We start from the raw sequence: 26832 nt of genomic DNA, 5'->3' as shown, positions 1-26832 counted from the left end.
CATGGACGGCAGTAGGTATTCTTTAATACAGGGTCGTTCTGAGCAGGTAATGATTCCGTCACAAAGACATGGACGGCAGTAGGTATTCATTAATCCAGGGTCGTTCTGAGCAGGTCATGATTCCTGCACAAAGACATGGACGGCAGTAGGTATTCTGTAATCCAGGGTCGTTCTGAGCAGGTCATTATTCCGATACAAAACATGGACGGCAGTAGGTATTCTTTAATACAGGGCCATTCTGAGCCGGTAATTATTCCGTCACAAAGACATGGACGGCAGTAGGTATTCATTAATCAAGGGTCGTTCTGAGCAGGTCATTATTCCGATACAAAAACATGGACGGCAGTAGGTATTCTTTAATACAGGGTCGTTCTGAGCAGGTAATGATTCCGTCACAAAGACATGGACGGCAGTAGGTATTCATTAATCCAGGGTCGTTCTGAGCAGGTCATGATTCCGGCACAAAGACATGGACGGCAGTAATTATTCTGTAATCCATGGTCGTTCTGAGCAGGTTATTATTCCGATACAAAACATGGACGGCAGTAGGTATTCTTTAATACAGGGCCATTCTGAGCCGGTAATTATTCCGTCACAAAGACATGGACGGCAGTAGGTATTCATTAATCCAGGATCTTTCTGAGCAGGTCATGATTCCGGCACATTAATCCATGGTCGTTCTGAGCAGGTCATGATTCCGGCACAAAGACATTGACTGCATGTTTTTGGTTTCCAATACGTATATAATTTGTACGATGTTTTAACTGTTATTTTAGTCTTATTTTGACGAGTTTTCTTGTTTAATTTGAAATTTTGCAAACTACTTTAAACCATTACCTATGCACCATTGAAGGTTGTAAAATATTGTGTACTGCTTATAACAACCTAGATCTGTGTTAAAAGTTTGAATCTATTGAAACACACTATAAACAATGTAAACATCGACTTTTATAGAATGTCAGGAATGATAGATATTTGACAGTATTTAATTTTTCAAATCTTTGCAATATTCAAGAACATTTATTCAATACTTTACCCTAAATTTCTAAAATGTCACAATTCACTGACTTATATTCATAGCATTTCAAGGTATCTGGATTGTTTCCAACAGCAACACAATTTGTTGGGAATCAAGAGAATAATACCAGCCGAGAATCAAAGAAATGATCTGTCATTTAGCAAGGAATGGTAAAAATGATCAAACCCTGTAAAGTGTTATACTGTAGTGATGATATACAGATGGCGAAGGACACCCCCGAATTATCAATAATGATTTCATCTTACCACATTCCAAGTCAGACGTGTTACACTGGAAGGTCCAATAGGTCAAAGTTCAGGTTATGTCTAATTCACAACCTTTGGAAAAAAATGTTTGTGGCCGACACTTAAATACCCTGTCGTTCATTTGATATATTTTACCGGTGACATGAAAAGGGGAATGATTACGCTTACTTCTGCAATACTTCATTTTGTTTGCCATATGTCCCAACTTAATTATCTTTCTACATTTTGAGTAAATATATGTTATTAAGAACATTTAGAGATTTATCACAAGGTGCATCTACTTTTATCATCGATCTTTGAATGTAATTCGTTGTTTTATTTTTTTTTTTTTTCAAATTGTTCAAATACGAGCTGAAAGCACATGTAAGATGATGTGTGTTTCTATAGCCAATAAAGGACCGTTGAGATAGGCGAGAGCAATGACTGAGTAGCCATTAAGATAAAAACATAGTCGGTTAGGAGATAATGATCACAATCGGAGGTTTACATCTCACGCGTTATATCAGCTGCACGTAACTAGAGACGACATATAGGGATCCTCTGGACTCGTTAAAGCGATAAATTAATTAGTTATATGATTGATAATCGACATCATCACATAACCTCATCACAAATATTAAAGAATCACCATTAACTATGTATATTGATGCTAACTTTCGTATTTGATGCATTTATTATCAAAAGTGTTTGAAAATACTTCAAATTACATCTTATTTTGTTTTTGATAAGTGATCAAATATCGATTCCTAACATTATTAGTGTGTAGGAGATGTCAATTGTGGTAATCAAAACTGCAACTCATGAGGAGACTACAAACTCGACCGATCATTCTTTAGGGATATTTCGTTGTATTGTTTTGATTCCGTCTTGTGTATGAATTTAGCCGTGCTGTCTCCCAATGCTATTTGAAGAGTACGTCAACAGATGGTGGGACAATTCAGTGGCACTTTTATATTCACACCACACTGAAATGACATTTTGATTGGCTCCCAGCCTGTCAATTTATACTTAACAACAGGCTAACCAGTTTGGTTGGTTCATAAAGCTGAATGTTTGCAAACTGAAGCACCGATCTGGGGACCATACAAGTAGTCCCACTGCACGAGTAGGAGCTCTACAGAAATATCAAAAGCAAAGCAGTGGGCGGTTAGTCATTAGGTAGCCAAAACATGTTTAAGGTGGAAGAGAAACTATCAGGCACTGCACAGAGCAGCAAGCACCTACCTTATTAACAGATATTGAGGACTAATCGGCATAAAATTGCTAAGTGTGAATTTTAAAACACAGAATTATTCTTCAAATCAACCTAATGCGAAATCTATCTCAATGGTATCTGATAGTGTATTTTACAACTCGACAAAAATAATGCTCAGCATGCTACTTCAGTAAAGTAAGAACAGGTTCCTTGTTTATAATTCTTTGTATTATGTTCCTTTGGTTAATTATAAACAATGTCACCCTAAACCCATGCTCTAATTCTGGTTATACTTACAACAGATTATCATTACATGGCTTCACGACTAAGAAAAATGTTGTTTTATAGTACTTCAGTTTCCTGCTGTGTCCAACAATATGTATTACTCTCGCGACTCTTAATTTGTGATGTTTTACTGTAAGATTGCCTGCACGCGCATGCAATGTTTTAATTCATTTGAATTGTGGCACGGTTCAGAATACACATGGACTTGGCGCTATTATGACATTGTCTGATATATGAAAATTACTCATTTAAATATGGGAAAGTGTAGTTTCTGATCTATAATTTCCTTTTGATCTCTTTTGCTTTTCCTTGGTCGGATCCAAGGCTTCAAAAGCTAGGCCCTTAGCGCCACTGTCTTGTTCGTAAAGGACAAAACAGCTGTATGATGCAGGTTAGTTCCTTGGCATTATTGTATCTACTCTAAATGTTATTAAAAGGCGCTATTCGCGTGTGTCTATTGTACTTTCTTGGAATGAAATAAAATGTTAATACTTGAAAAAAATATTTAACTTGAATATGCTTTCAGCAAACGAAACTATAATCTGACGAATGTCAAAATCAAGTATTAACTCTCTACGGTGGAAAGTAACAATCCTTTCTGCTGCAGAATAAAAACTGTTACAAATAGGATAAAGTCCAATAGGTCTAGGCATAGTAAAGATGTTTGTTTCATTTTCTCATAAACCGTCGTCTATATGAATGTTCATTTCATCTATTTTGAAACAATTAAGCTCCCAGCACCGCAGATTACATTACAATCTTTCTACCGTTTTAATTAACACCCAAACGATGTGCACTTTTCAGTCGCTGATGTCGTTTTATTGTTAAGCCCACTGGAATATGATCTATGATGTATATGTGTTTACGAGTTCATGATATTATATAGCTGCTACTCCTTTCGCCTAGATACAGACATAATGACGCCTGTAGACAATGCTGTTGTTTTCCTCTGGGATTGAAATAGAAAACGCGAATGCAATTTAATTTAATTTCCCGTTTATAGGCAGATGAATGTCATCAGCACTTTCTTAATTAGCGTAAAAAGATGTCGTATCTAAGAGAGGAAAAGAAGAATATATCAAAGTTCATTATACAATGTGTAGCGCGTTAACAGTACCGTGCAAAATGTACATTGTCTCACAAGCACCTCTTTACAGTTGAATACCAGTACTAATGACCATATCACCAGAAAAAATATGTAGTTAAGGTGAAAGTCTTTGTCTGCATTCATAAAAAAGACAAATAAATAATAATTAATGAACTTTTCAGTCTTCAAATCTTTCACCAGTAATTTATCGAAACGGTCTTGTATATAAACGGGGTAAACTGACTTAATTGAGTACAGAAAACCGTTCATTGAAAGACGTTTTTCCAGCCAAAAGAAGAAGGTGATTTCGACAGTTTTAGATCAGCTGTCCCTAGGGCAAGTTAACTGATGCCGTAAAGAGGGACCTTCGTCCATCCTTCACCAACTTTTCCAATTCAAAGACTACTCCTTAAAATACCAACCGTCCAGAATACTGATGATTGGTCGCAGCATGCGGAAAACGTTCATGTTTGTTCAATTGAAAGATTTTGTCCCACTTTCAAAGCCACTTTGGACAAATATCCAAACATATTCAAAATAATTGTTAATGACCAAATGCTCAAATTACCGACCTTGGCTTGCTTTCAAGTTAACAATTGTTGAATTTGTTAAGAACTAAATTGTCTTTTCGATAACTAGTAACCAATAGCTAGTAGATCCTGGGTCATGATATTTGTGAAGATGCATGCTGGAGAACGGTCTTTCAAATATTCAGCAATTAAAGTAATGTACCCACATAGCCTGTTGCTTGCTAATTTCATTGATAAACCTTGTTTTTTTTTCAACATAGAATTTATGAATATTAAATCATAGACATATATTGACACTAACCTGAATGCATTCAATTTTTGGACCTGTTCGATGCACTGGTTTCAGAAGAATGAATTTCTTCTTTATCAAAGTGAATCTTCCTACCTCTCTGCATTGTTATCCAGAAGAGGATTTCATTATTTTTTCTTTATTACTGAAGTATTCAGATCAACAGACTGTAGTGAAGATTAAATATAATGTGCATTATATGAAAAAAAAATGCATTATTATCTTTCACAACATTAAATTACATTGCAGAAACCGTGTCGGCATTTGCTGATAATAAACTGGTAATTCAATTCCTTGACGTTTTATTCCGATGAAATTGCTTGTAGCCATTCATAATTGAAAACATTTAAATCAGCAGCATGACTCCATCATTGTCGACAAGCACCTGTTTTTAAGTCATCAAATAAGACAAATTCACATTTGACATTTGCTAGTAACAGCATTCTAAACAGGTCGTTCGCGAGTTCTAACCATTTAGCATTGTATTGTACTGAAAGCAACATATTTCCATATTTTGCCTTCGTTTTATTGATTTTATGTTTGAATACGATTTTGATGACGAGGGTGTTTCTAGTTTCCTCTCAAAGTCTCCGGTAGGAAGAATCGCTTTTGACATTTGTGTCTACTTATGTTCTTCCAAGGAGAGAATGCTAATGGGTTCTGCTCCTTCGATATCAATGATATGAAAGCAATTAAATGTGGTGATGCCGCCCGATGCTTTACTTCAGCTTTAAATGTGCGGTAAGTTAGGACAGGTAAGTATGTTGTCGTTTTGATGCGACGTGATCTGATCCGTGCTGTTGTACTTTGAAATGACAATTTCGTGAAGGCAGGTTTATCTTATAATGGTGTCATATCACATGTAGTTTTTTTAAATGAATGTAATGTAATGACATTAATAAAATCTCTAAAGACAATTGTGCCATTTAAAGGACATCAGTTTCAACTGCGAATACAGTAAAAAAAATAGTTACAGGTCTTACATACTATTTCTGGCATGGAAACCTTAGTCACAAAGCAATTGATTTAGTCGTGAAAAATGTGACACAAACTCTTACCTGATTCTGTAGGGGCACAGTTTGGTTGTAGGAAGCATGCGTCACCAGGCAACGCCACGCCTTTCGGCCATTCAATACTGGAGAAAACTTTTGAGCACCATGCACTATTGCAGCCTTGCCAGATATGACGTGCCACTGAAAAATCTGAATCCGATATCCGGAAGTCATACAATGCAAACTCGAGGTATCTTGAGCATGATTCAACATCAAACTGTACCGATCGTCCTGAAAGGTCAGAGTTGACGACCTTCATTTCCGATGTCAAGGTCAATCCATTGATATTAGAAACAGATTTATTGTAAAGAGAGGAATATCCCTGAAAAATTGTGACGTATGCATCTTCTAATGCTGCAAATGACTTTGTCTGAACATGTGGAACAATTGTAGCACCACTTTCGTTTATATGAAGAACATTTGGCACCGTGGGAAAAAGCAAGAAAGTAGCTCCAAGAGCATCTGATATGTTTAAGTTCTGAGTAAGAACAGCTGAAATGTCCAGTATATTAGCGTAAGGATTCCGCACCAGTAAAAAGAAGCTATGTTGCGTCAGACCTGCCCACTGTTGAGCTGATTGTAACACTTTGTAAGCATCCTCTGCGTCCATTGCCAACACCACACCTGTAAAAGAAAAATGATATAATGATCTGATTCTCATTAGATTCACAATAGTTTAGTGATGATAAAAGTGAAAAAGCAAAACTACAAACTTGATATGCTCGATCATGCATTTAGATAATGTCAATGCCGTGACAATATATATATAATGTATTAATTACACAGTTTCAGCAATCTTATAAATACAAATGACCGGTTTTTGCTGGCCAAGAAATTGATATACATATAGTATATCTAAACCCGATATTTTAATTGAACTTTCCTGCCCAGTAGTGAACTTTAATAACGATATAATGAAAACGTGTTCCAATAGGTTGCATGTTTTGATTTGTTTATTAGTGGTGTATTACTGTAATCACTAACCATCGCTCATATTTCGAATTAACTAGGGTTATACGTTTCTGTGATAAAGCTCGGTTGCATATTAGTTTGCATATCATCATTGGATTGTACCCAGTGCGAGGAAACTGTGTGGAAATACATGGACGGACGATCAATTGGTAATCACCAACGGTCTAAGAGCCGTAAGGTCTCAGAATGAGATTGTATGACACGATCTTAAGTACAACGGACTTCTATTAAATAGGATTTATCGAGACGGAGAGTACACAACTAACCATATCTATCGCTGTATAACACAAGGTGAACTGAAATCATCTTCTTATCAAGTGGTCAACTCATTAGGGCGGCCTCTACAATTTCGTACGCAATCCTAGTCTGACTGCTTTATCGATGCTTTCCATTCCTCGTGCGAACTCGCGATAAAGAGATATCGACACGGATTTAGTTCAGCTGCGGATCATCCAGCCTTCCTACATTTGATTTTCGTGTTCTCAATATTAAAATAACAGGATTAATAACGTTTATGACTTAATGGTTTTATTTCAATTAGAAATTATTTCACTTGAATAATATTTAGATAAAAGAATTGAGAACGAATTACATTGCTTCTTAGTACCACACACACACACACACACACACACACACACACACACACAGACACACACACACACACACACACACACACACACACACACACACACACACACACACACACACACACACACACACACATATATATATATATATAAAACATAAAAGTCCCTTTTATTTTATTTACAAACAAATGTAAGTGATGCCGTTTGTCATTTTGTATCTTTGATGATGCAATCATATTTGGATTATGTATTCAGTACAGCCTTTCGGTGAAAAAACATTATGCTTTCAAAATTCATGAGCCTTAATTCTGATGATGCAATAATCAATCTCATCAGAGAATAACAATTTCATCAACTTGAAAACAAAACATGCTCAATCAATCATGATCATGCTTCGCATGACATTTTCTCAGAACAAAATTTTACAAAAATCTGGTAGCACTTTCGTTCATCGAGAAGTTGCATTGCGTATTTTAGTGTTTCTTGTTAGCACCGTTATTGGTATACGGGTACATGGGATACAAATGGAACGAATTTTCACCATTTATGCACATGGCTTAAAAGTCTAAAGAATAAGGCTTCTATATTCATTACACTTTGACGTGAGGAAATTCGAGCATCGATTTTATATATGCCAATTGTGCCAGAGGTCTTAACTAGCTTGCTATAGACACATGAGTTACATGTTATAGAACCTCTCAACGATGCTCATAAGTCAAACTGTTGAAGAGGGTTTAATTTCCGATAAATACTCAAGCATATCGTGAATATACCTACGTATTTAGCTGCTGTAATGACATTACATAGAGCACGTAAGTATGTGTTTGTTTAAAACCTCGGCCTTCACTAGAACGACATTCTTATTGAATTTCTCGTGCTTGCAAATTGTCTTCAGGAACAATAACGGAAGGTCAATATTTCAACAAGATCACTCTCCACAAATGTTTACATAATTGTCTTTGGATAACAATAAAACACCGAGCCATCTTGATAGCAATCTTGAATCTTTCCCACAATCTTTATCTACTTGCATCACTCAAATACCACAACATTTCCCTGAATGTAACCACAGCTATGTAAGGAGTATCTACAAAAATGTGTCTCCAAATAACAAAGAGGGTGAGATGTCGAAATGAGGAAGAGAGGGTCATTTATACTACTAATAAGTTATAATTTATTGTATTTTGCCCGACTTTTATCGAATATGAGTTTAGATAATGATTATGTTGACACGTTGGTAGTTTCTTGTTTTTTGTGAGGCCCATAGTAGCAAGAGGAGAGGATGGAGATCCTATTCCTTGTGAATTTCGGAAGTCCGCCAATGTTTTTTTTTAAAAAACAGTCCCTTATGCCTTCATAACATTAATTACTTCACGTCTGCTTTTTTTCGTGGAATCACACAGGGATCTACGTCGTGCGAGTTGGCTATTCCCACACGGACCACCATTTTAAGTTCCATCCGACGGACTGTGTGTTATTGGTTATTTGTAAGAAACGTGGTAATGCTTATATAATTTTGGTGTTAATATCTAAGTTTCTTTCCATATCCATCTGATACTCTGAACTGTTAACTTTAACAATGTCCATACTGCCTCTACACTCATACCGTTTCTGGCATCACAGAACTATCCACATTCCGAAGTTTATTTATTTTATATTGTATGTGATGATAAGTTCTTAAGGTAGTAAGATGCACCTGACGGGGTGACGAGCCTATAAAATACAGATGTTAGCCATGTTAGGACTTACGTGGGTGTATTGACTTTGTGGTTCTCGAAAAAAAATCCTTGCTTTATCTCTACAGTGCCCTATGTTATAGGCAGGTGTCCCTGCTTGGAGGCGTATTAGCATGAAGATGTGTTGATCCCCATGTGAACATTATTGTGCCGAGTTCAGATAATTAAAAGCGTAGCGCTACTGTTACCCTTACAGCGCCATAGGTGTGAGACCGAGTCTCCGTTCTGTTACCTATATCTGTGCAATATGTTGTTTGTACATGGTGCGAAATAATTCATGTACAATTTTGGCAGCTAGCATTCCGCTCAGAACACCCGGAAGGAACACAAACGTCTCCGCTGCATGTTAAAAACTGTGTATAATGAATTAAAATGTGGGTGCGAAGAGAAGAACACCTCAGACCTGCGGCAGCAGTAAGCACCAATTAATGCCAGGTTCAGTAGTCTCCCTTCGTTTTCTTCGGGACCTACCTAAGATGAAGGTTTTCAAGCAGGGTTTTCATTATGAAAGGAGGAGCCATGACTTTTTCGTCCTTTCAACGCCCCATGTAGGTGCCCGACAATCCTATGAGGGTGCTTGTGTGTGGCGCTATTCTTGTGTGTTGTGGGCAATATATGGTTAGTATATATCATAAGGATGTTCTTTCTGTTTAATTGCTTTAAGAGATCTGCTCTTGTTGATAAGTATTTAGAACAGAAGAGGACAGAAATCATGATCGATTGATTCCGCGGAACGCACATTGATGTTCGATTTGAGTTTTGTTTTGCATAATATTAATATTGTGGTAATGTTGTCATTTGATTTACTGTCACCGTATAAGTCTACCTTATTGGCTAGATTTTCTCTAATTCATCTCATTGTTTTAATTACTCATGTGTTTACAAATTGAATTTTATTTTAATGTTGTTGTTGTATTATTTTTTTTTACCGTTTTGATAAATTTGACATGGCTGTCAAGTATGTCATAATCTTACGCTTTCTGAGCTAAATTGTCAGTTTTTGTTTTGTCGCCGGGAATATCAACATTGGGTGGACATATACTAGATCTAGATACCATGTTCATCCAATAGTTGCAGAAAACATAAAATCAAACTTAAAGTGACTGATCTTGATTGTGGTACCTACAGACTACTGTAAGAATGACCGTCCTGTTCGGTATGATTTGGTCTAACAATCTAAACGCTAAACATGTAGCTGTGATTTCACTAAAATAAACAACAGGTGTCAGATAGTCTGATTGGTATGTTGATGTTGTTTTCAGTGTATTGTCACTATTAGACCGTCTCTGCCATTGACGTTTATACCCATCAGTATAGTTTTTAATATAACCAAAGTATTTGTCTTTTGTGGTTTTCATGGTTTTTGTATTGGATAGAGTTGGGTTAAGGCTTTTGATGAATGATTCAAGAATTTCGTAATTAATCTCGGGTTTACTAGAAGCCAGAACGGTAGGAGGATTTCAATTTTTAATATGTATTAATTTCGTCTTGGTCAAACTCCTTAAATAAATTAATAAAAAAATTGTTGTTTTTTTTATTCATCTCTATAAACTTAATTCTTGGCTCCGGTTATCAATTTATTAGGTAGAACATTTGGTTTCCGTCCTAACCCAATGTTTCAGAATCTGTTTTCGGAGTTTAAGAGGTTTCATTCACCCAATGGGTTAATAATCTGAAGATGTGTTTTTATTGTTCATCAAGTTAATAGCACCTTTTGAATATAAAATTAGAGTTAAACTTGGTAGAGCCAAGCAATTAATTAAGCTGCATTTTACAGCCGTTTCGTCCGTATTGCCATTCTAGAACCCGTTAGTGATGCTAAAGGCCTGAACAATAAAAGTCTTTGCGGCTACTGAAGAAAATGAAACGTGATCGAAAGAGAAGTCGAAATGCAATTGAGTTTACAATTAAAAAAAATGCCGAATATCTAATAATATAAGGACAAATTGTACATGTATATATGCTTAATTGTACATGTATATATGCTAAAATGTACATGTATATGTGCTAAATTGTAAGTTTATATATGCTAAATTGTACATGAATATATGCTAAATAATACATGTATATATGCTAAAATGTACATGTATATATGCTAAAATGTACATGTATATATACTACATTGTACGTGTATGTATGCTAAATTTGACGTGTATATATTTTGAACCGTGTCATTACGAGATTGATATGTAGGTTATGGCAAACCTCGTGAACTAAAAGTTCACTAGCAGTTTCTACTACTTGAATTTCGAGAATTGTTAAAAAACACAGAAGTAAATAACACACGTTAATGCAATTTCAATGTCAGTGATGCTGAGGACTGAGAAAAAAAACCAAAGTGCTCGAAAGAGAAGTCTTGTCGTACCGGTTCTCTACATAAACTGATTGGTGTTCTTGTTTCATCCAAGAGTGTTACCCGAAACGAAAGTGAGGGTAATGACTGCTCGTTTCCATATTTTTGCTGCATATTTAATATGTGGTTTCCAGGATAGTTTAGGACCCAAAATAATTACGAGAAATTTGACTTGAATTATGTAATAATGAGCTTATCGTATAGATCAGGTGGTGGAATTTTCCCCTAAAGAAGCTATAGTGAGATTTTAAAAAGCCATTTACATGCCCAATCTTGAAATGTATGTAATAAGTTCTGGATGATGTAACCGTTATTTATAACAACTTTTGTGTGCTCCAAATACTAGTATCATCTCATCTGCGAATTGTGCCATATTAGCTAATCTATTCGTTTTTTAATACTTTGTAGATATCAATTAAATTTATTCTTGAAGATCTTAAACATAGTAGGAGAGATTACAATACCCTGAAGGACTCAATTATCTAGTGTTTTTTTAATTCTGACATAAAGGTATTCACTCTGACTTGAAATGTTCTATCTTTTGATATTTGACTTATGACGAAACATACCATACTAGATCGTAAGTTTTTTTTGAAGTCTATGAATACAGCTATAGAACAGTTGATTTTATTATGGACATTTTTTTTATCTCGAATGTAGATCTGTTGTTACTAAAGCCTACTGGGTTTCCATCATGTTGTGTTTTTCCAAGTAGTGTTTCGGCCTGTGTTTATCAATGAATATAGGCAATAGGTCTATAGAATGCTGGGATTGCGCTATCGTTACCCGGCTTGTAACAGTAACATTATTATAAGGCTGTGTAGAGTGACCTGAAGTCCATATTGTGTCGAGCTGTTCTACAGTGATATCATTAACATTAATATTTTGGAATGGAGACTTCTTAAAATATTCCCTATCATAAATAATGATTGTTTAATCTATTTACCAGAATTTTTCAATCTGTTTCTGATGGTGTCTGTGTTATACGAAGTAAATGTTACAAGATACCGTGAAGAATAATGCCAAATACAGAAAAATGATACCGGGTACATAATGATACTAAAACATATAGTAAGATGTTGTCAGTTACACAGGGGCAATACAAAATACAGTAAAACATTACCAATTACACTGGGACAATATCGATATACAGAGAAATGTTACTAGTTACACTGGGACAATATCGAATACAGAGAAATGTTACTAGTTACACTTGGACAATATCGAATACAGAGAAATGTTACCAGTTACACTGCGACAATATCGAATACAGATAAATGTTACTAGTTACACTTGGACAATATCGAATACAAATAAATGTTACTAGTTACACTGGGACAATATCGAATACAGAGAAATGTTACTAGTTACACTTGGACAATATCGAATACAGATAAATGTTACTAGTTACACTGGGACAATATCGAATACAGATAAATGTTACTAGTTACACTTGGACAATATCGAATACAGATAAATGTTACTAGTTACACTGGGACAATATCGAATACAGATAAATGTTACTAGTTACACTTGGACAATATCGAATACAGATAAATGTTACTAGTTACACTTGGACAATATCGAATACAGATAAATGTTACTAGTTACACTGGGACAATATCGAATACAGAGAAATGTTACTAGTTACACTTGGACAATATCGATATATAGAGAAATGTTACTAGTTACATTTGGACAATATCGAATACAGAGAAATGTTACTAGTTACACTTGGACAATATCGAATACAGAGAAATGTTACTAGTTACACTGGGACAATATCGATATACAGAGAAATGTTACCAGTTACACTTGGACAATATCGAATACAGATAAATGTTACTAGTTACACTTGGACAATATCGAATACAGATAAATGTTACCAGTTACACTTGGACAATATCGATATACAGAGAAATGTTACCAGTTACACTTGGACAATATCGAATACAGAGAAATGTTACCAGTTACACTTGGACAATATCGAATACAGAGAAATGTTACTAGTTACACTTGGACAATATCGAATACAGAGAAATGTTACTAGTTACACTTGGACAATATCGAATACAGAGAAATGTTACTAGTTACACTGGGAGAATATCGAATACAGAGAAATGTTACTAGTTACACTGGGACAATATCGAATACAGAGAAATGTTACTAGTTACACTTGGACAATATCGAATGCAGATAAATGTTACTAGTGACACTGGGGCAATATCGAATACTGATAAATGTTACTAGTTACACTTGGACAATATCGAATACAGATAAATGTTACTAGTGACACAGGGGCAATATCGAATACAGATAAATGTTACTAGTTACACTTGGACAATATCGAATACAGAGAAATGTTACCAGTTACACTTGGACAATATCGAATACAGATAAATGTTACTAGTTACACTGGGACAATATCGAATACAGAGAAATGTTACTAGTTACACTTGGACAATATCGAATGCAGATAAATGTTACTAGTGACACTGGGGCAATATCGAATACAGATAAATGTTACTAGTTACACTTGGACAATATCGAATACAGAGAAATGTTACTAGTTACACCTGGACAATATCGATATACAGAGAAATGTTACTAGTTACACTTGGACAATATCGATATACAGAGAAATGTTACTAGTTACACTTGGACAATATCGAATGCAGATAAATGTTACTAGTGACACTGGGGCAATATCGAATACAGTGAAATGTTACCAGTTACACTTGGACAATATCGAATACAGAGAAATGTTACTAGTTACACTTGGACAATATCGATATACAGATAAATGTTACTAGTTACACTTGGACAATATCGAATACAGATAAATGTTACTAGTTACACTTGGACAATATCGAATACAGATAAAGTTACACCTGGACAATATCGATATACAGATAAATGTTACTAGTTACACTTGGACAATATCGATATACAGATAAATGTTACTAGTTACACTTGGACAATATCGAATACAGATAAATGTTACTAGTTACACTTGGACAATATCGAATACAGATAAATGTTACTAGTTACACTTGGACAATATCGAATACAGATAAATGTTACTAGTTACACTGGGACAATATCGAATACAGATAAATGTTACTAGTTACACTTGGACAATATCGAATACAGATAAATGTTACTAGTTACACTGGGACAATATCGAATACAGATAAATGTTACTAGTTACACTTGGACAATATCGAATACAGAGAAATGTTACTAGTTACACTTGGACAATATCGAATACAGATAAATGTTACTAGTTACACTTGGACAATATCGAATACAGAGAAATATTACCAGTTACACTTGGACAATATCGAATACAGAGAAATGTTACCAGTTACACTTGGACAATATCGAATACAGAGAAATATTACTAGTTACACTGGGACAATATCGAATACAGATAAATGTTACTAGTTACACTTGGACAATATCGAATACAGATAAATGTTACTAGTTACACTGGGAGAATATCGATATAAAGAGAAAGGTTACTAGTTACACCTGGACAATATCGAATACAGATAAATGTTACTAGTTACACTGGGACAATATCGAATACAGAGAAATGTTACTAGTTACACTGGGACAATATCGATATACAGAGAAATGTTACCAGTTACACTTGGACAATATCGAATACAGACAAATGTTACCAGTTACACTGCGACAATACCAAATACATTAAAATGTAAATGTTAAAATTAAGCAAACGGATTTAACAGGTACGGGCGCCTACTTTATCTGAATTCTATACAAACACTGATGTGCTGTTGACAAATAGTTGCCAATTGTTAAAAAGGTAAAGAAATACGATTGTAATGTTGCCTTTACTAACAGATATTACATCATCGTCATTGCAGACTTTAAAACGTTTCTCCTTTCCATGTCCAACCAGCTTCGTGCTCAAGATGCTGGTAGATAACACTTTATTAACTTTGCAAATCGCAGAGTTACAAATGACTTAGAAATGGAAATAAGGTTTGGTTGTAGTTAGGACAGGATGGAGACATTTCTCAAACCCGGGCACAACTGCCATTACGCAAAATCTTGAAACAAGACGAATGATGTCTTTGTCGCTAAAATGCATTATCATCCTACTCTCTGCTAAATACAGCATACAAGACGTAAAATGAGCTGCAAGAAAAACATTGGATCATCGGGATTGTCGGCAACAACGAAAGTTTACAAAGTACATAAATATGTCTGCAGTGGATTCACCATCTTACAGTAAACGACATTAAACATCAAAATCAGTAAACATTTTTATCTAAAAACATGTTCTTTTACTGCAGAATGACTAGAGAGAGACGTTTGGGAGATTAGAAGAAGACTGGTGTTCTTGCAAATGGCTGAACTAAGATTAATGTACTTGATTGTATATCATTACCACATTGATCCCGCTTCATTCCCTACAAGTTCTGTTTCTCATCTTTTAATTAAGCGAAAAAGCAAACTACACGTACGACAAAACTTAGACAGAAACTAATCACAACGACATTCTTGATATAATGATGTAAGAGAAGCTAAAACAACAGACAATATTTTTGCCAACCTAAGCTTGAAATGGAGATTGAGAAACAATTGCTCAAAATGCATTCCCTGTTCCGAACATAGTGTTTTCAGTGCAACTCCGAATGCAGTGGCAATTGATGGCGGGTGATGCTGTACATGTCAGGTTGACGTGACAATCTGTACTGAAGTATCATATGTAAAAACAATGCCTTGAAAATCAATGAGATACTTTCGATAAATGTGAAATGAAGTAAAAGAAGCCTGACACAACCAATTCAATGTTGTTGAGGCTAATTTACGTTAACATGGTTTAAGTAATAACATCAATGACTAGTTGTAGTGTGCCGCAGTTCTACACTGTAATAACTATATGCCACGCAAGATTTGTGAAATTTTCCAAGCTGATAATTTGTTTTCATTTTCTAAATAGTTCGACACAAACTGTAAGTAGAATATAACAACATTATGAATGTTAATCCATTATCAAGAAAATTTGGAACTTGCTATAAAGAAAGAAATTACATCATTGAAATTATCTGGATAGAGAATTTATCGCGAAAATTTATACCCGAGACAATATGTTTAAAGCAAACTTGAATATTACATTTGGAGTAAATACGCCTGCTTTTTAATCGTTATTTTGGTTGGAAACTCCTCACAAACAAGAGACACATATAGTAATAATCAAAAGATGAAAGTAGCCTTAACTCAAATTCGTTTAATACAAAGACATAAAAAATAAGTCTATCTTTATTAATAGAGGACTTAATGACTATATGGACATATATGCTTATATATATATATACATGAAAACGATATTTATTCTGAAGGAATAAAATGATATTTCGATATATAACACTCATGAACGCTGAGTAACAAAGTGATATTTCGTAAGAATTTTTAACTCTCATTTACAGAATTAGAGAGCATGCAGGAAATGGCGATTGTATAATTCCTATACCGATTGAGTAGACATTTTATGAGACATTTTGTTATTAAAATGTAAATATGTTTCATACCATCTTAAAAAAAGATTGTGCTGATGCATTAGCGACTGTTAAGCTAATGTCAAACTACAAAAATGTTAAAATCACAAATATTTCAAAACTTGTCTGCTAAATTTGAGTATGAAAAGATTTTTAGTGCACTTTATTTGAATCCCCCTTTCTTTAACCTTTTAAAACCAATCCAAAGCCGGGCAGACTTGTCAATTAAATAAAAGAATCGGAAAGCATCACGCAATGTTGTGTGGAATACCGTAAATTTTCTGAAAAGATTCGCAGATTTTGACCTTTTTAAATATTTTCGAAGACAACTTGAATGATCCGATATCAGCGTTTCCGTTCCTGGCATGTCTGTGCTAGCAGCAAACGTTGTCGTGAATGAGATCAGCAGGATACTTGACGTTGACATGGCAACATCAAATTAATTTGATTGAAATTCGTGCGATTTTCCAATGCGTGATTTTCAACTAATCTTTGCCTTAAATTGAAAGGATTTTGTTGCGTCACTAGGTGGTTCCCGAGAGGTTTTTATTATTTTCATTTTTTTAAATTGCTCCCACTTGATGACACCAATGTCATTTATGCTCACAAAAAGTTACAAGATTACTATGCCTTTCAAAATCTGATTCCGTTCTAATCATTGTTAATATGTACAATGGCCACTTCCGCGTACAGTGATGTAAAGTCTTTATTCTTTATTAGGCATTTACCATGCCGCGGTACCAGGCTCCTCGCCATCTTGGGGTTATTTTGTAAACTAGTATTTGAATCTCGACATCTGATAGTACCTCCATGTTTTCTTATCAGAGGAATTGTAATACACCATTCCAAACGGTTACGTTCCCATGTGTTAATTTATTTTTCTTTCTTAAACGTTTGCATCTTTCACGGTAATGGTATCACTTACTAGCTTATGTCATTGGTCCGCCATTTTCATTATGAGGCATGCAGATACTTATTATATAGCATTGTTTTCTTCAGGACGTACTAAATCAATAACGATCTTTAAAGGTACATCCCAAATCTACATTTACTGCACGAAAACAAACATCTCATGATATAATTTCTATGCATTAAACTATCATGTCCTACAATTGTGCCTAAATTTGTATATTTCATAAGAACCATAAGAACACAACACAGACACATTAAAGCATGGGTCTTATTGCACTGCCGAGAACAATAAAACAAATCACATCTTATTAGCACAAATAAAATCAGAAAGGTAGACAATGCTTAAATTATTATTTCTTTTCATGAACATGAATTACTTTAAAAGGTGAAACTGGTGATGATTTAACAGTTAAAAGCGATGTATTCACTTGTTTATTGGGATTTAAATATGATATGGTAACAAGGTTCACATTTCATGATCACATTCACGTGTTTGGATATTCGGATTGATAATAATGAAACTAATGGACTCGATGCTCGACTTACAGACAGATCCATCATAATGACAGTTTGTACCCTATTTCTATCAATGCAAGACAAGTTTGATGGCAACATCGTCATTCTTCGATTCACTGGTAAGCAACCTTACTAGATTACTAATTGGCAGCACCCTTTGTGATATGGAAGAGGCTGTATTCACGTTAAACATTTGTATCGAAAATATGAAAAACAGATGAAATGCATGTGTCTTTAAGACTTTAAGTTGATATGCACTATTAACCATCTTCATAATAAATCATCTTCTCTTCAGTGACTCCATTGATTCAAGTGACTTACAAACTAGTAGATTTTGTATGAGTGTTTTAGACAACACCAACGTATTTTAAGAAATGATTTGTCCTATATCTGACCGATACCAAAGTTTAAAAATTATGGTTTGTCTCCAACTGTAGAGGCATGGATTAACCTGAAAATCCCAATATATAAGAAGGAATGTTAAAGCAGAAAATCCCGTTGAAATGATTCAATGGTGGTTAATACTAGTGTTACCGATGATTATAACAGTCACGAAACTAATGGCGCGTGATACAGAAAGTATGGATATGATCTAAGCGCGGTGGGGACAATAGACACCTTGAGCTAGGCTTAACATTACATTTAACGAACTGAATTTCTTCATGTATATACTTCAGCGCATTAGTTTACGTCAATTGGTACCGATGTTACCCCGATGTAGTGATATCTCCAGCTACCACATGCAGCGGTCAATTTCCTACATATTTTCGTCAAATACTGCAAATTGGTGTAAACTAAACGCATATCATAAAAAAAAATTAACACAATATGTTTGATGACGTCATCAAATTATGACAAGATTATGATTCATAAACTGATAATACAAATCTGTTGGTAACCGAGCTGTTTTAAGAATGAAATATTAATATAAGACTCATCTCTAAACCACAAACAAACAAAAGCAAAATGCAGCTGTGAATTGTGAAAGAAATATCTTTGAGAGGCCTTGAATTCTTGTGCGTACGTACAAATCTACATAAATAATACAATGATAGGTGATGTTTGTACGAACTACATGACAGTATAATAGATAAGATTGTAAAGCTGTGTATAATGAACATTTAATTTCAGTCATGGGTAAGCAAATATGTTTACCATAACACTCATTAATCATCAGTACAAACCGAAATTAAAATATGTGTACGATTTATTGCTTTCAATTATGTATCTCATGTTACCACATAAAACCTTGTCACTGCTGTGTTGAATCCGTGATGGCTCATCTGGTTGCAAACATACACAGTTGAGAAAATATTTCATTATATTATTGTATATTATTATTTTAACAAGAAACAAATTTCATTAGATAGCATATAGAATACAACGAGACGCGGTATTTTGTTGGAGATGGAGAAGCCATATGATAGATCTCGGGGCATTATTTTATCAGGAGCACAGTCGACAGCGTTGATTGATGTCTTGTGTCGTACATATCCCTCAGCTGTTAATATATCGATTATATACAAAACACAGTTGTTATTTTCTGGTCGTTTCCTATCTAAGCCATCAACACACTAAATGTTCTGGTTATGTCCTATACTATTCTCTCTGTAGTCAGTAATACGTATTGTTTCTTTTCCGTTAGGCAATATTGTTTTATCAATTTCATTATGGAATGTATAATTCGTTTTCAAAATAAATTATAAAAGATAAACAATAAAAAATGTTAACATGTAAACATAATCATAAATAAAACTCAAGTTAAAAAACTAGGGCAATATGAACAAATGCAATATTCACATGGAGACTCTTGTAAAAGTCAATAAGACCTGGTGTTCCGGAGGAGAAAGCGACACTTAGGATATTTATCAGCAGAAAATTGTGGGGGAAAATCAGTGACGTCAGAGGGAGAGACATGGGAATCTTATTCCTCAGAGAAACAGTGTTAGGTGTAAACACACGACAAGACTTGTGTTTGTCATGTTAATAATCTGCCACTTCCTATATCATTTGGTTGTGATCCCTCTCTCGCATTCCAAATAACTTACCACCTATTTAGTATGCGGGACAATTTTGTTGTTGGGCATCGTCTGATGCTTACAATTGTGTCTGCGTGTGAAGTCACTTAGATATCAACTCACTGACTTTGCAGACACGGCAAAAATGTCTCTTAGGTTATTGTCAATGAATGCATATACATGTATATATAGATATATTGAAATAACTTCAAACAACACGTCAAATTAAGCATTAGCGCTTTCATTTCGGTTTGTTTTTATCTTGATATTGGTTTATTTTCTTTTTTAATTATCTTTTGTTTTGTTTTGTTTTTAAATGATGTAAGGAAATAAAATTGTTTAATTTGAAACAAAATACAAGAAAAAAATTGGGATACTTTAGCTATTATGTATAATTTACACATCATATGAGAAAAGCATTAATTGAATTTGCTCAAAGGAATGGACCCAAATTCAATCTCAAACATTTGAGATTATCAAATATTGAAAATAATTTAAGAGGAAACCAGAACAATAAACTGAAAATGAGGAGGTAGGGCGGGAAAGATAACGGAAAATCGGAGATACGAACCTCTCAGCTAAACTGATAGTTAATTGCAATTAATGCGATGGTTTATCAGATTTGGCATGAGTATTTGTTCTATTCCTGGAGGAAGCTTGGTAGTTCTTTAACTACTCAGCAATCCTGTGTAGAAAGTAAAGGAGTTATGTAATGGCGGATGAATAATATGATTCAACATTTCACTCAAAAGGAGTTTAATACCACCGAGATGTTGTGGCTCAAAATAAGCAGCACCTTTGTCGTAGTTTCCTACCCGATTTGTTTCAGATAGATAATATATACAAAGACTAATGATCCATGTTTTATAGAAATTTGGATTTGAATTATGATTCTTTGAACATGTTGATTACAAAGACAATATCAATCAATCTGATAATGATCCTTTTTGTCTTGCACCAAAGTCAAGCTAAGATATGCTAAGTTTAGTGCAAAGGCTTAAGAAAAGGACAATTAAAGGACGTTGCAGGTGTCAGTTATAAAAGAAAACACATAAATTTTCATTTTCGATCTATAGAGCCCGTGGGTCGTTTCTATCATTCATTTTAACTTTGTACAGAACCCAGTATCACGTCATATAACAGGTACATACTACATTAAGACACATTGAACAACCACACCGGGAACAGAACCAAATTCCAAGATGAAATAAGATGAATCCTTACCTCGGGAATTTGATGAAACGTATCGACACATAGATATCACAGGACCAAATTATTTCGCGTGATTATTTATAGGTGCAGTCAATCCTAAGAATGACGCGTTATTTCAGGAAAGTGAGATGAATAGAACTTAAAGAAAACCTTATCGGGTTATATGATAAATTTGTTATATAACTGATGTAGATATATATATATATATATCATTTATATCTATGTTTGCCTTCAACTTAATTTCGGTCAGCACAGAGATTCAAGAGTAAATCTGTATAGATTCGTCCACCACAGGGATTATAGTACTTCCGAAACGAATAACCTTGTGATCTTGGTTTCTTTGTCATTGAGCATGAATCAAAGCATGCGACAATTCTCACTGTACATCACCTCGACCAAATTTGAAATTTGAACACTATGTGTACATAAAATATAAATACTATGTCTGGCACTATTTTTGGGTCTCTTTTTTTTTTTTTTTGTTTTCGTTTCCTACCTCCTTCCGTTTTTTTCTGAACAAGTCCTCGGCGGCCCGCTAATGGCTTTCACCATATTGAAATAACACCACAGTGTTTAACACTATCGATCTGGTCATCTTTTGGTCACAAACAGCGCATGCTCACACGCTGTTTTATCGTTTCAGTCACCTACAGAAGGTCATTATATAAGTCGAATGCGTTCAGATTACACGTTAGCTGAACAGTGACCTGATCATATACCATTTACATTCACGGCATTAGGCGAAGACTTTTAGTTAATATTTCAGTTTTTTTAAAACGATATTTTTTGCGAGGTCGCGGTTTCGAATGAAACATAAAGTGAGCAGAAGTATGAAATTAATACTTTTTTCTTTAAAATTAGTTCTTGTTTATACTGCTGTAATGTTGATCAAGAATATTTTTGATTTATCTTGTTTGATCATATTACCTCCGCAAACTACTTAAAGCCATATAAACGAGGATGACGTCACCGATACCGGTAATGAAGTCACTAAGAACAATGATGACGTCAATAAGAACGATGATGACGTCACTGATGGACCCTTAAATTGGCAATTCACATAAATGTCATAATCTGGACAAAGTAAAAGTAGGAACGGTGTAGCCAATCCTTATCGTGTACCTTAACAAATTTGATCAATTAATCATGACGGCTGCCACTTGCTATTAAAATTGACAATAGTTTTTAACTTTTTTATATCGTTAACCACTATCTATTTTCCTACATAACATACTACGATAGGGATAATTGTCTCCACAGCTATCTATGAAAAAGGGAGTGGTACAATCTACATACATACAGTCTAATTTGTTTGTTTGGATGTTTTCCTCATTTTATTTGTCATTTTATGAACAACTTTAAATGCGTTGTTTAGCACATGAATTCGACACCTCTTCAATGTCCTTGTGCAGCAAACAAATGGCATGTCTTCCGGTGCGTCTACCAATTAGTACATAAATGTTGTACATAACAAGTTAGATATATGCTATTATAGACAGCGTGTAAATAAGGGATAGAAAACCGTCGGATTTGATTGATATGCCAATTTACCAAAACCTAGAGACAACAAATATTTGATAACAGGATCGTTTGGATGGAATTGACTTCTCCAGTAACAAGCGATGCCGAGGGCATTGAAGTATGAACGTTATTTATAAGGCAATCTCTCTTCATTGACAGATGACGGCCTGTTGCATATCACGTGATCACGTAGGGTCGGTGACATAATGATATCATGCGCCATAATTCTCGGCGAAATCACGCGCTGGGACACATTTTGCATTCTACCATGAACTGGAAGCAGTCACCTTTAATGTAATTATGCGTACAATGTAACGATACTTTTATGGTCGAAGCTGATTTTTATTGATAATGAAAGAATCCGGGTGATGAAAATTGTAATCATAGTGTCGGCAACACAAGGTTACACCGCTACAAATCATACCATTGACCCTGATCTGACAACTAGGATAACGGGAAGTGACGTCAAGGTGGAAAACATAATTATCCAATCATGTTTTATATCCGAAATCGCGAAGAAACCAATGAGCTCATAACTTAATAATATGAGACGCAGTTACATCAAGATGGATATGAACAAATAAAAGAATTCATTCTTACTTGTCCAGTGAAGAATCAAAATTCCGTGTGATACTGAAGATAACGACAGGACCATTATAGTGCAAATTTCGTCATTTTGAAGAATAATAAATTTCCAGAAACATGAAAAGACGAAACAAATGAATAGATTAAAAGTTAACCAAGTGGGTCCATTTCTTGGGCAATTAATTATCTGCCTTGGCTTTTTTCCCGCAAAAATTGTGTTGAAGCCAAATCTGGTCTTTTGTTATTTTTGTTTAAATTGTGTGCCTTGATTGAATTAATGTATTTCCCACTCAATTCCGTTGCGCGGATATGCTTCAGAAAGGTTGTTCAATGAGTGAACCCATTAAGATTTCTATTTCAAAATACGTAAAGGATGGGTTTATGATACTTGAAATTGCGGTTTCTATATATGTCAACAGTGTAACTGGAACGGATTTTACGAAATAAAATCCCATTTCAATTACTTCTTAATGCGAAATACTTTTATATAGGTCGCCAGAGTATCGACTTTCTTCTTGTTTTAAGACTAAGATTACTGACAAGTTGTTTTCCCATTCTTCTAGAAGATAGACACAAAAACACAAAAAGCATCTGATTTGGAATAAAAGTGAAAGAGATAGCACTCGCATTGATTTTCCCCAGTTTTGTTTACATGGCTGGTGAGATAAGAGATATACAGAAACGTGGAGCCATTCTCTATGTTCCTAAGGCAGTCTTTTTCTAGGTCGATTTTCTTGTTGATAGCCGACATTATCACTCTTTACCATTGAAATATACTGTAGATCTCCAACTGGTACATTACATCATATTTTTGTCGCTAAATTGGTCAGTTAGCCAACGTTATCAGTCTTCACTATTGAAATATACTGCAGATTTCCAAGTGGTACATTTGATCGTACTTATTTTGCTGAATTGGTCAGTTAGAAGCCACAACAAGTATATGCCTTGTTGAAATACATAAAATAGCTTAAAAATTCTTTCTGACCTTTTTCAGGAGTCCTCATGTACAATTTTCGTTTGTTCATATTTTAGCCTAGTTTCATCGAATTTGGGGTGAATGTATCATTATATTGATATGTTTGATTTTTCTTTTTATTAATACTTTGGGTTTTTCACGTGTACTTGATAGGTATCTGATTTCACGTTGCAAATATAGCACCAAAAATATCTCACGAATGTTACCCTTAACACACTGCTGTGTATGTTGCCCATTAACGAAATAATACAGACACAAGCTAGCACAAATTTGCATCGGTCACTTAACGTTAAGTGCTATAACAAAAAGCGATCAATGTCGATACAGGTTTAAAAAATACTTTATAAACTTCGAGCAGTTTGAGAACCATTGGACACGCCAAAAACGAATCGAAAATAGGGCTGGAAATAGAACAGCATCCAATGGATGATATATTTAGTCACAATACAGGATCATAAAAACGCAGACTTATGTAATGGTTAAAGTGTTATATGAAGAAGAGATAGCAGACCAGTCTTGCTATTAGGAGTGTTTTTGACGCGAACACATAAAAAGAAGGGTGTAATGATCCTTGGTGTGTTGGTGGCGAAGGCCGTTAAAACCAAAACTCCTAAAGGGACCACGGGAAACACGTTAAATAAAGGTCAGCTTTAACCGTTATTACCTTTAATGTTCTACTTACTTTTATCGATTTCAGTTGTAAACACGTCTGCAATAAAACGCTTAAACAATATACATTGTAACAATTTAAAAGTCCAACAGGAGATTCTGTAGTCATGTATTGCAGAATTCTTGCAGTCAAGCTAGTCATTCCTACCTTAAAGTGGAATATAGCTCAGGGAGCATTATGTCTTTTAGTCTGCTCTTTACATATTTATTTTAGTCTATTCTATGCAATGGTGAAACGAAGTAAAAATCAAGCGATATATAACTCCATATATATTGAAAATAAAATAGCATTCAATTTTGACGATTTTGAAAATAAAAAAAATACTAGTTATACAGTTGTTACTACGTCATCTACATGATGTTTCTTGAAATACAATTTAAAAAATAGTAAAATTCTTTTGATGAACCCAAGAATGACCAAAATATATAAAACAACTGTTATTTCGGACACAAATTTAACAACTTTTACTTATCACGCTTGTTTATGTGAAACGTTCGAAGACACAATCTTAATGAAATCTTCACATATTAGAACATATTGTACTCGACAGAAAAAAAAAAAAAACTCTTTGGCTTTCTTTTATCTTAAACCGAATTAGGAAACGATTGACTTAGATCCTTTGTTTTTAGCGTTACTATAAACTAAAGAAGGTTATGAGTTTTGTCTACTGACCGAGACAACGCGTGTCATTAAATCCCATGATTGTTGTTTGTATCGGACGTTTGCTACACATGGGTGACATTAAGAGTCGGTAAGCATGATATTAAGATGCGACTTAAAGGAACATGATGCTGTCAGGTTATGACATTTCAATGTGATGACACTGTAAAAGTGTCCTTAAGTGGTTTTATTATCGTTGGAAGCAGTATCCAAATGAAATTAGAAAATATGTTAATTGCATGTTTATGTAACACTTTATTTTCTTACCTTTCTTCTGACCAATACATCTGTCTCACCAGGAAAACGCTACATGACAGTTATTCACCGAATATTTTACAACTTATTTATGGAGCATGTTTTCCAAATTATTTACAATCAGGTGGTTTGGCCACATGACAGTTTTGATAAATTATCTACATACAATATAGCTTCACATGATACTCTTTACAATCAGTCAATTACATATTGTATTGTCACATGGTGGTGTCCATACTTTTTTGACACAATACAAGAATGTCCTTATAATCTGTTATCATGATACTATTAAGTATTTTCACTCAATTGCTTTAAAAGAGACACACAATTGAACAGAAACTTTTAATTCAAATTCATAGTTAGATACAGTAGTGTCCAATAATGAGTTAAACTGTAACATACAGTTGTTTCGTCCTTGTAGGACTGGCCATTAGTGCTGAGTGTCTAAATTTTGAAGCTTAAAAATCCAAAGTTATCATTAAATTTTGTTTTTTTATTGCGTCTTGGTTCATTGGAAGGGCTATTTTCAATGTGATTTAACATTAACCATTTTGAAAACCTTATCAAACATAAGAATCGGTCTGTCTTTATTATCCTTTGCTCTTT

General features: G+C 34.5%; 1 protein-coding gene across 1 annotated transcript in view; it reads right to left on the bottom strand.

Moving 5' to 3' along the window:
- Window positions 1–26832, bottom strand: part of LOC132563241 (retinal guanylyl cyclase 2-like) — a 115596-nt gene that overhangs the window by 50904 nt on the left and 37860 nt on the right. The window contains exon 2 of the mRNA XM_060227996.1: window positions 5729–6346. Within this exon, the coding sequence (XP_060083979.1) occupies window positions 5729–6346 (618 nt within the window). The remainder of the gene's footprint in view (window positions 1–5728; window positions 6347–26832) is intronic.

The sequence above is a fragment of the Ylistrum balloti genome, unplaced genomic scaffold, assembly GCF_031769215.1.
Source record: "Ylistrum balloti isolate Yb309-2 unplaced genomic scaffold, AGI_CSIRO_Ybal_v1 Utg371644, whole genome shotgun sequence".
Taxonomy (NCBI): domain Eukaryota; kingdom Metazoa; phylum Mollusca; class Bivalvia; order Pectinida; family Pectinidae; genus Ylistrum; species Ylistrum balloti.
This window is presented reverse-complemented; position numbering and strand designations above follow the sequence as displayed.